The 11,603-nt window shown below is 47.8% G+C and overlaps 1 protein-coding gene across 2 annotated transcripts in view; it reads left to right on the forward strand.

Annotated features, from left to right (window-relative positions):
- Positions 1-10,788, forward strand: part of ETFBKMT (electron transfer flavoprotein subunit beta lysine methyltransferase) — a gene marked incomplete at its 5' end in the record, with an annotated part of 99,028 nt that extends 88,240 nt beyond the window's left edge. The window contains 2 exons of one of the 2 annotated variants that reach the window (XM_082255941.1): positions 1,010-1,140; positions 10,391-10,788. In XM_082255941.1, the coding sequence (XP_082112067.1) occupies positions 1,010-1,140; positions 10,391-10,734 (475 nt within the window). In that variant the 3' untranslated portion in view covers positions 10,735-10,788. The remainder of the gene's footprint in view (positions 1-1,009; positions 1,141-10,390) is intronic. The other variant, XM_082255942.1, reaches the window with a different exon arrangement.
- Between the last annotated feature and the right edge of the window lie 815 nt (positions 10,789-11,603).

Consider the following 11,603-nt stretch of genomic DNA (forward strand, 5'->3'; position numbering starts at 1 on the left):
TGCACATGTACAAAAACGATAATTGCCCCACACATTATAGGTATCACCATGCGTGCTGGAATGAGAGCAATAACTCTATTGTTATCATTCACTTTTTACTCTAAATTGATGAGCTAAGCACTGCCTATGGATCATTTTGAGTACCAACGTTTTTTGCAGTTTCACGGCGCATGTCATTTTTAGATTTGACGTATTTGCTATTTGATGCAATATTATATTTAAAAAAAAAAAAAAGAAAAGGGTATTACATTATATTCAGTTTGTGTGCACTGAAAATGAATTTCAGTGTAAGTATAGTGCACTAAAACTATAGATTTGATAAACCATTATTGTCACAAAAAAAAAAAAAATGCAACTAACACTATTTTATTCTACTGGATCTTTGCTATCAGAAAATATATAATGTTTTTGGGACTTTAGGTAATCTTCAGGCCTTAGGCCCCTTTCACACAATTGGACCGATCAAGTCTGCCTGTCCATTTTTGAGGCGGACCTGATTGGGCCACCCATTCTTCTCTATAGGGAGGTGGATGTCAGCAAACGTGTCCGCTGACACCAGTCTGGCATCTGATCTTTTTTCACGATCCGCTGAAAACAGACGGATGACGATACGTCCAGCGGGTCGGATCGGCTGGGATCGGATAAAAATGGACATGCTGGCCATTTTCATCCGATCTCCCATAGAAGAGAGCGGGACTCTGACAGGTCCGTCTCTGCACAGTGAGCAGAGACAGACCTGTCATCCGCCTGCTCAGCGTGGATCAATGGAGCAATCCTTGCTGAGCTAGCGGAGTCTGTCGAGTGGATCCACCCCGTAAGAAAGGGGCCTTAAACATGCATAATATGTGTAAAAAAATCGATTGGCCAGCAAAAGGGCTAAGCACCTTATGAATGGATAGAATTCTGGTACAGACCATACTGAGCCATCTGGAGAGATGGTATCTGTGATAATAATTTCTTCAACATGACATTTTCAGTTACTAAATTTTCTTCCATTATTACTTTACAGATACCTACTGGATAACCCAGAAGTTGTGCGACACAAACAGATTTTAGATCTTGGGAGTGGTTGCGGTGCAGTGGCCATTGCTGCAGAAATGGGAGGGGCTTCTTATGTACTAGCTAATGACATCGACCCAGGTGAGATGTGGCAAAAAATGGACATAGGGCTAAATACCCATGTGACAAACCCCTAGGTGAAAACTGCCTTTGGTTTTAATGCTTACTATTGGTTTTAGTGCTTTCTTAGGCAGGCTTATACAGTGCATATTTCTTTTCTGCAACCAGGGGTTGCAGGAAAGAAATGTGCATGATTCCCCCATCAACACAGGCAGCGCTGGCAGGGGAATCCCTCCTGTCGAGCAATTGTCTGCTCCCAGGGGGACTGTAGGGGGGTTGGGGATGCTGTTGTGGGAGAAGACTGTGATTATTACTACAGCTATAGCAGCCGCTAGCAATACACACAAGAGAATCCAGCAGGCTGGTTGTACCCACATTGATCGATTAACTTGGTACATTCAGCCTGCCCATTAATGGTTCGAATCTCAGCCGGTTCCTGCTGGACCAGCCGAGATTCAAACCATGTATGGCCAGCTTTGGCCACTGACTTGATAGAGAGGATCAGCTTCACTTGCTGAATGCTTGTTTCAGGTCTGTGACTTCCTAGAATCATATTTCCCTCATGTCACATTTATTTTAACATTCTGAATAACATAGTATGTCTGGTATTACTTTGGTAAAACGCAAAAAGCCAGTTCAGTGCACCCCTCTGTATTGGTTTCACTTTATTACAAAGTTCTTAAAGTGGAGTTCCGGCCTATTTTGCAACTTTAGTGATTCCTGGAGTGCTCGCTATGCTGATCAACAATTGGGCATTTTCAATTTTTTTCGGGGGTCCCTTACCTTATTTTCAGGGCATTTTTGATTGTACTTTCTCCTTCTCCCCCCTCTTTGGCCGTGGCCACCGACATCACTTCGCACTTTGCATTGCATCCTGGGAGCTGTTTGTCATCACTCCCAGGAGGCTGGAATCAGGAAGAACTCCCAGAACACTCCCTGGAATCAGGAAGAAGGACACAGCAGATTACACTGCGGCCTCAGATGCCAACGTCTAAGATAGGCACGCCCAGACAGCGTTTTTAAAAGTAAGATTTTGACTAAAATCCAATACTGTACACCTTGTAAGTATGAGAATAGCGGTTTTGTAAAGGGCGATGGATTAGTATTATAGGGGTATTTTTAATTAAAAATGGTATTTGAGGCCGGAACTCTGCTTTAACCTCCCTCTGGAGCTAAACTCTACCTACCCAACACCACCCACAGGTGTGTTCTCTGTGATACAGCTTTTATGAAAATGACATTCCCTTCCATAAACCTGAACTCCAGGCAGATATAAAAGTCACGCATTAATGCAGCTCTGTATTCATTAACACATCATTAAATCCATTTTTCTCTTACGTCCTCCGACAGTCGCCGCCACTTCATATTCGTCACTAATGGGGTTATTGACCTTTGCTCCGTAGGAATAGCTAGGCAACAGAATATATTAATATCAAAGCTTTTAGCATATCCCACCCCCAGGGGGTGGTCCCCTCAGTCAATACCTCCCTGCTTCCTGCATTCCCAACTCAGTTTCTAATGCCTAGCTTAGGAGTAGGTTGGCTGTTCCTGTGCTGGGGCTCTCTGTCTCAGCCTCTATTCTCTTTTTGATTTTATTTGAGTTTTTTCTCTCTTTCTTTTACTTAGCTGTTGATTTTCAGCATTAGTTAGCTTCTTCGGATGAAGATGATCGTGCGGAGATGGGTCTCAGTCTGGCCACCCTGGATTTCAGGGCTCAGGGCCAGGGGCTTCCCAGCCTGCCATCGAGCGTTCAGCTTAGGTTTTACCCTGGCACATTGAACGACCCATCCCTGTTCGCTGCAGGGATGCTATCAGTGAGGTGGCTACCTCACTGTACGCCATTGCGGTTTCGCACCGCAGTTCCACTGCGTCATGCTTGCGACACTCCCTGTCTTCAGTGCAGCGGTTTGGTCGCTGGAGCAGGCTCCCCACGCCATCCGGACTGGTAAGTGTAATTCTATGTGGGGACCTGTCTATTTGGGTGTCAGTCTGGGACTGTGTGACCCTGCATGTCTGTGTGGCTGCTGTGCTCCCTGTCAGTTCCTGTGTGGACTTGCTGCCTGTGTGTGGGCTGTGAAGGGGGGGGCTCTCCCGCTCTGCTGGGTGTAAGCATGAAGCAGTCAGATTTTGGGCATGCTGTGCGGCGATCGCTGCGGCGACCCGCCATTTTTTTGCGTCAGAATCATGGTGGCCGGTCCTGTGTGGTAATGCACAGCGTTTTTGGCGCCAAACGCCGCCATTTTGGCGGCGATCGATCAGACTACATGTCAGCGCCATTTTCTGTTTGCCCAAGGAATCCTCAGCCGAGCGGCCATGTTTGTGTAGCCTTGAATAGGCTTTATAGGGGCGGTCAGTCTTGCATCACTTCCTTTTGCTCTGGGACAGCGATCGGTGCAGCAGCCTGTGTGATCTCTCCAGGTTTTTGTCTTCCCTTTTTTCCTGTATTCCTTCCCCAGTTTCTTGTCCCTGTGGGGGTCGGTGTATTCAGTGGGTGCGGTGGACTACGCTCGCTGCGATCTTAAAGGGGCAGTACTCCTTTTTTCATTAATTGCTGGGGCATGGATTCTCAGGATTGCAAGTTTCCTCCCACCTTGGTGGGGGGCCAAGGGGCTGCTGCTTCCCCCGAGGGGGCTGATCTAGCCACTATTGTGGCAAACTTAGCTGCTCAGGTGCAGATGCTGGTGGCTGATCGATCCACAAAACGGCCCAGAGTGTCTATTTCCTCTGATTCAGAGGGCGATGGGGCTGCTATGGCTGGAGTGCCCTTCTCAGGGTCTCACTCATCCCTAGACCTTGTGGGGTCTGACGGGGAGGCTGAGGTGGAAGGGGTTGATAATTCTCCCCCTGGCTCGTCTGAAGAGCTTGCACTCATGGATGAGTTGGTTGCTTCTATCAAGCAAACGCTGCATTTACAGGATGAACCATGTCCTCCAGTTTTGATGTCCTCTTATGGGACGCAAAGAAAGCGCAAAACATCGCAGGTTTTTCCTTGCTCTACGGAATTTCAGCACGCTGTTGATGAGCAATGGCGCAATTTAAAGAAGCCTTTTGCTGTGCCGAGTAGGTTCAAACTGCGTTATCCATTTACTCCCGCCACTGATGAGCGTTGGTGTGTGCCGCCTCAAGTAGATCACGCGGTGGCGATTTTGAATAAGTCCACTGCGATCCCTGCTGAGGATACCCCGGTGTTCCGGCACCCGACGGACAGGAGATTGGAGTCTCTGGCCCATCATGCTTATACGGTTGCTGGTTCTATGCTGAAGCCTATTTTTGCCTCCATTGTGGCAGCCCAAGCTATTGCGGATTGGACGCAGGTGCTCAGGCGCACCCTGGTAGCTGACTCTGCCTCGCCGACAACCTTGGCTATGGTGGATCAAATTCATCAGGGTGTCATGTATTTGTGTGATGCGGACTTAGATATGGTCCCTTTGGCTGCGCGTCTTTCTAGTGTGGCGGTCTTGAACCGTCGCCTGATATGGCTGTTGACCAGTCTTCTCGCAAGACTTTGGCTAATTTGCCGTACGCGGGATCTCGCCTTTTTGGCAAATCCTTGGATACCCTGATAAAGGGAATTTCTGGGGGTAAGAGCACTCTCTTGCCCCAAACTCACAAGAATAAGTTTGTTCGTGGTAAGAAGAATACATCGTTTAGGGCCTCTCAGGGGTCCTTTCGTGCCTTTCGGTCGCACTATAAGGGCAAGCCCTTCAAGGGACAAGGCTCCCAGAAGAAGCCGTGGACAGGTAAGCAGAAGTCCGGCCAGTCTGGGTCTGTTGCCCATAACAATACGGCCTGAAGGGACGCCCTCACCCGGTTCTGGGGTGGGGGGACGTTTGCTTGGTTTTCTTCAACCCTGGCTGGACCGCATTCGGGACAGGTGGGTTCAGGAAATCGTTCGATCTGGATACAAGATCGAGTTTCTCTCTCGGCCGGTGGGCAGATTTTTCCCCTCAAACCTTCAGCTGACTCCGGAGCGCTTGCGGGACCTGCACCTGGCGGTGCGGGACCTGCGGGCCCAGGGAGTGGTGGTCCCGGTGCCTCATCGGGACAGATTTCGGGGGTTCTATTCCAATCTGTTCACTGTGCCCAGAAAGGAGGGCAAGGTACGTCCGATTCTGGACTTGAAAGCTCTGAACCGCTTTGTGCGGGTTCGCAAGTTCCGCATGGAATCCCTGCGATCAGTGGTGGCTGCCCTGGTTCCGGGGGAATTCATGGCCTCCATCGACTTGAAGGATGCATACCTTCACATCCCCATTTTCGAGGGTCACCAGAGGTACCTTCGATTCGCCATTGCGGAGGATCATTACCAATTCGTGGCGTTACCCTTCGGTCTCGCTTCGGCTCCGCGGGTTTTCACCAAGGTGCTTGCGCCGGTTCTGGCTTTATTGAGGGCCCAGGGCATTTCTGTCCTGGGGTATCTGGACGATATCCTGATTCGGTCCACGACCAGTCAGGGTCCGGTGAACGACCTGTCCATCACGATGCGAACTCTGCAGGAATTCGGTTGGACGATAAATTTTCCAAAGTCAACGTTGTGTCCGTCGGTTCGTCTTCCCTACTTGGACTCTGTTCAAGCGAAGGTCTTCCTGCCGGAAGACAAGCTTCGGACACTTCAGTGCGAAGTCAGGTCCCTCAGGGACAATCAGTGCTCGTCCCTCCGGACGCGTATGAGGTGTCTGGGATTGATGGTTTCGGCCTTCGAGGCGATTCCCTTCGCCCAGTTTCACACACGGGAGCTTCAGGCGGAGGTCCTGGCCAAGTGGGACGGGCGTCCGCAATCTCTGGATCTGCGGCTGACGTTGAGCCGCCTCACCCGCAGGGGTCTTTTGTGGTGGCTCCAGTCCCCGGCGGTGTCGGGGGGCAAGTCCTTTCGTCCTTTGTCGTGGACGGTGATCACCACGGATGCCAGCCTGTCGGGCTGGGGTGGTGTTCTGGGCGTTCTGTCCGCCCAGGGAACTTGGTCGGAGGAGGAATCCTCCCTTCCGATCAACATTCTGGAATTGCGAGCGATAAATCTCTGTCTTCTGCGTTGGATGGACAGGCTTCAGGGCCGTCCAGTCCGGGTACAAACGGACAATGCCACAGCGGTGGCCTACATCAACCACCAAGGGGGCACCAGGAGTGCCCGAGCGGCGCGGGAAGTAGCCGACATTCTGTCTTGGGCCGAGACGCACGTCCCGGCGATATCTGCAGTTCACATTCCGGGGGTGGAGAACTGGCAGGCGGATTATCTGAGCCGCCAGACCCTGGACCAGGGGGAATGGTCCCTTCACCTGGATGTCTTCCAGATGTTGTGCGAGAAGTGGGGGTCCCCAGATGTGGACCTGTTCGCGTCTCGTCTAAACAACAAGGTGGAAAGGTTTGTGGCAAGGACGCGCAATCCTCGGGCAGACGCCTCAGACGCGTTAGTGGCGCCCTGGCATCAGTATCGCCTGCTGTATGCCTTTCCACCGATTCAGCTGCTGTCCAGGCTCCTTCGCAGGTTAGCCTCGGAACCGCACACGGTGATTCTGGTGGCACCGGACTGGCCTCGCCGGTCTTGGTACGCAGACCTCGTGAATCTGGCGGTCGACGCTCCGTGGCGTCTGCCACTTCGAGAAGATCTCCTGGCTCAAGGACTGATATTCCATCCTGCTTTACAGTCGCTGGCTTTAATGGCCTGGCTGTTGAAAGCCAGGTCCTGAAGGATAGGGGTCTTTCCCCTGAGGTCATTCCCACTTTGATCAAGGCTAGGAAGGCCTCTTCGGGGAAGATTTACTACCGTACTTGGAAGGCTTACTTTGCCTGGTGTGAGTCCAGGGGGTTTTCCCCTCGCTCGTACTCGGTGTCGAGAGTGTTGGCTTTCCTTCAAACGGGCGTGGACCAGCGTTTGGCATTGGCCACGATTAAGGGTCAGATTTCTGCGCTGGCCGTTCTCTTTCAACGCCCTGTGGCGTCTAACTCTTTGGTTAGCACCTTTGTTCAAGGGGTGCGACATTTGGTCCCTCCTAGGAGGGAGCCTTTGCCTCCATGGGATTTGAACCTTGTTCTGTCTGTGTTGCAACATGCTCCTTTTGAAAAGATCAGGGAGATTTCGTTGTCTCTGTTGTCCAAGAAGGTTGCCTTCTTGGTGGCGATCACTTCGGCTCGCAGAGTGTCGGAGCTGGCGGCATTGTCCTGCACATCTCCGTATTTGGTGATTCATTTGGATAAGGTGGTCTTGCGACCTAACCCTTCCTTTCTTCCGAAGAGGATCTCGGAATTTCACCTCAATGAGGACATTGTCTTGCCTTCGCTTTGCGTGAAGCCTAAACATCCGAAGGAGGTGGGGTTGCATTCCTTGGATGTTATTAGGGCGATCAGGGTTTACCTGTCATCGACTAAATCCTTTCGCAAGTCGGATTCTCTCTTTGTCCTTCCCGAGGGACCTCGGAAGGGCATGGCGGCGTCGGCTGCGACCATCGCCAAATGGATCAGGCAGATCATTGAACAAGCCTATGCCTTGAAGGGGAACCTCCCTTCCCTGTGAAGGCGCACTCTACCAGGTCTCTGAGTACGTCTTGGGCCTATCGTCATCAGGCTTCTGTGGCCCAGGTGTGTAAGGCGGCGACTTGGTCGTCCGTTCACACCTTCTCCAAATTTTACAAAGTGGATGTTCAGGCATCGGCAGATGCTTCCTTTGGCCGTAAAGTTCTTAGTGCGGCAGTGCCTTAGGGTCCCTTGTTTGGGCCTTTGGCTGTTGGGGTGTTTTTACCCCTAGGTTACTTATTCTTTCCTGGGTTGTTGCTCCTGTTGAGCACGTTTTCCTGTTGCCCAGTTGGTTCTCTTACTTTGGTAAGGTTCCTTTCTCTGATGTGGGTACTGCGTTGCTTTAGGCGCGGCTGCTTTTTTCCCACCCCTCATGTCTACACTGCTATGGGACATCCCCATTAGTGACGAATATGAAGTGGCGGCGACTGTCGGAGGACGTAAGAGAAAACAGAATTTTTGTAAAATCTTACCTGTAAAATTCCTTTCTCTGAGTCCTCCGACAGTCGCCGCCCCCGCCCCTCTTTTGGGGTTTGTTTATGTACTCTACTGCTATGCTACTGAAACTGAGTTGGGAATGCAGGAAGCAGGGAGGTATTGACTGAGGGGACCACCCCCTGGGGGTGGGATATGCTAAAAGCTTTGATATTAATATATTCTGTTGCCTAGCTACTCCTACGGAGCAAAGGTCAATAACCCCATTAGTGACAAATATGAAGTGGCGGCGACTGTCGGAGGACTCAGAGAAAGGAATTTTACAGGTAAGATTTTACAAAAATTCCGTTTTATTGTGATCAATGTACATACATAAATTGGACCTAGTATCAGCCTCTTACAGTCCCTGTACAGCAGAACTCATACTGGAGGAGGGAGAAGCAGCACAAACTAGTTTGTTCCATTTTTTGGGGCATGCTGATAGGAGAGAAGAGTTAGAGAAAGATACTTTCATCAGCTTGTTCCCCTTATATTGTCCAGTATTAGGGTGAAGGTGGGAAGGAGACCTGTAAGTGAAAGTCACACTGCAGAATTCAAAGAGCAATTCCCCTCTCCTGCCAGGTAGGATTATGATGTTTAGCAAGGGACATCACAATCCTACCTGTGTAAATGTCAGAACAGGGTGGACAGAACAGATCCCATATACTGTATGTATTTTATCAGTATATTTACCTGTTTGCCTGAAGTTCAGCTTTAATAAAAAAAAAAAAAGTGTAGTTAGTTTGCAACAAGAGTCCAACATTTTATCACATAAGTATAAAAAGAAAGAAAATAAAGTAAATCACAGTATAAATGCTGAATATAATGGAACACAAATATAATTTTTGGTGAGATACTCCCAAAGGGAAATCATGTCTAAAGGGATGCAGACCCTGCTACTTCCCCCAATAGAACCCTGCAGGTGCAGCAACTGATTGATAATTTAAAAAACTCCCATTAGATTCATTTTTCCCATGGACACTGACATATAAACAGCTATTTCTTCAGAATATCAAAAGGTAGGAATTTGAAACAAAGTTTATTCAAATTTCTGTAATGTACATAGATCACCCAGTCCGGAATGTTTTCATCTCAGCAAAAGTTACTCCTTACCTTGTGAACACAAAGAAGCGCAAAGGAAGACAAGCCTGTCCTCTAATTGGATGGTGGTTTAGTGTTATGGGGTGTTGCCCAAAGGATCCAATGATGGATGGCCATATGCCAATTTCATATGGCCACACAGCGTCTGAAACTGATTACATTACAGCTTTCCAGATGTAAACAAAATACAAAACTATCCTTTACACAACTTTAAAGTTTATTTCCACATCTGCAGTCAAATTTGGGAACCCTGCACTATACAGTATCCTCGTTCTTTGTTCTCATTCACACAAAATATCTAAAAATGATTTAAAAATATATTTCTTACCTTTCTAATTGTTTCTTTTGAGCAGGTTTATACTTAGGGCTCTATAGGAAGCTTGTATTGTTCAGTACATCTTAAGGGACAGAGTGCTTTAAAAAGTGCATTACCATACAATATACCACTCCTGATTTTTGAGATCTTTAACCCTTTGTTAGGCAGTTTACAACTGATAATGAGATCTGCCAGCACAGACAGGGTTAATTATGGTAACCATAAATCCACAGCCTGCTCCGTAACATTACGGGAAAGCTAGGTAGGCAAGTAAAAAGGTAAGTAGCAATTTTGTAAATATTGTTTTAAATTTATGCTATGGCAATGAGAACCTGTAACAAATGTAAAGTACTGTAAGTGTTATCCTGATTTGGCTGCAAAAGTGGAAATATATCTTAAAGTGTATCTAAAGCCAAAACTTTTGTTTTGTGGTTATGGATAGAATGGGGAAGGGTTAGCAACCTTGCCAGATATTTTTGCTGCCTGTCCCAGCGACGGAGAATCCCTCTCTCCATTTGTCCTGGTGTCACTGTAAATAAAAGCGCAGGAAAATCAAACATTTAAATTTCACATCAGAACATGAATAGAGGAGAAACCATTTTCAGTGACAGTTGCTAAGAGGGGATTTTCATCACTTTGGAGAGATTTCCTCTTACTTCCTGTTGTGTCTAAGGAACAGAAAGCAAAAATATATCTCCCCAGTGGGGAGCAAACAATCTGACAGGGAGGTTAATCAACTTATGCTATACAAAACAGAAAAAAAGGCTTTATATTTTTTACCCTGCCAGATCCTCATCTGAACTTCAAATGTTGAACTGGTCCAAATGATTGGCTGTTTAGTATGTTACTTATTTGGATTTCCTCTGCTTTGCCCAGTCGCAGGTGCCGCGCTCACTCTTAACTGCCAACTGAACGGCCTGCAGCCTCTGCCCTTCCTCTCGGAGAACATGATAGGTGTGGACACACGTCTGTGGAATCTAATTGTCCTCGGTGACATGTTTTATGATGAGCAGTTGGCTGATGGCCTCCACCAGTGGCTCAGACGTTGTATAGACCAGCATGGGACTACTGTTCTCATTGGGGACCCTGGAAGGGGACATTTTATTGATCACCCGATACAGAAACAGCTGCAGAAGTTGGCAGAATATCCCTTACCAGAATCTACCAAACAAGAAAATTACGGACTGACCTGCACTGCCGTCTGGGAGTATCAACCCTGACTGTCTTCATTTACAAAATAGGACAGAGCAGGTCTACAGACACTTTTGGACCAGGGCAGCCACTCCCCATACTGCAGGAACTTACTTAGGGGCCTTAATGCCCAATATTGTGGCCTTCTAAGCCTCTGGATCACAGCAGGATTTTCTTCCTCTTCTAATAAGAGAAGTGTGCAAGCAGGCGTTTCTCATTTTTTGTTATCATTAGAGTCCAACAATTTTTCTTTTGTGCAATCTGTTTGCTTTTCAAACTGCAACATGCCTCCATGTCCTTCTGAGTTTAATATGTTTGTAGTGCAGTCTGTAATAAAAAGTTTTGTGTGTTTTTTGTCTTTTTCAGCTTTTTTTGTTAAAGGTTATGCAAAACTTATTTTAGGAAACAATGATCAATGATCAGAGAATTTGCAACGGGCTCTTATGACACAATTTACAAATGTGCAACCTCCAGTAGCTGAGGAAGACTGTGCAATGCTACAATGGTGTGAAGCATGACCATGTAGCAAGCTGCACAAGAGTTAATTGTGGAAGGGTTAAAAGTGGTTATGGAATTTAATTTACAGTCCCAACCATGAAGAATTTATACCCTAGTGCAAAACTGTGGGCATAAAATATTTAACTGCCCCTTACTTTGCAACAAATGCACCTCTAGGCACCTACACTCAGTTCAGACGGTGGATCAGAAACAGGCGATCTAAGGATTTGCTTGCTTTTTGTGAATCAGAGCACCCCTTACCTGCTGCCTTTGGTAAGTGTAAGGTAGGGTGTACACGGTGCAATTTTTTTTCCTGCAACCACAGGCATGATTCCCCCATCAACACAGACAGTGCTGACAGGGGAATCCCTCCTGCTAAAAAATTGAGGAGACAGTGATT

Source organism: Pelophylax lessonae (genome assembly GCF_965119305.1).
Source record: "Pelophylax lessonae genome assembly, chromosome: 4".
Classification (NCBI taxonomy): domain Eukaryota; kingdom Metazoa; phylum Chordata; class Amphibia; order Anura; family Ranidae; genus Pelophylax; species Pelophylax lessonae.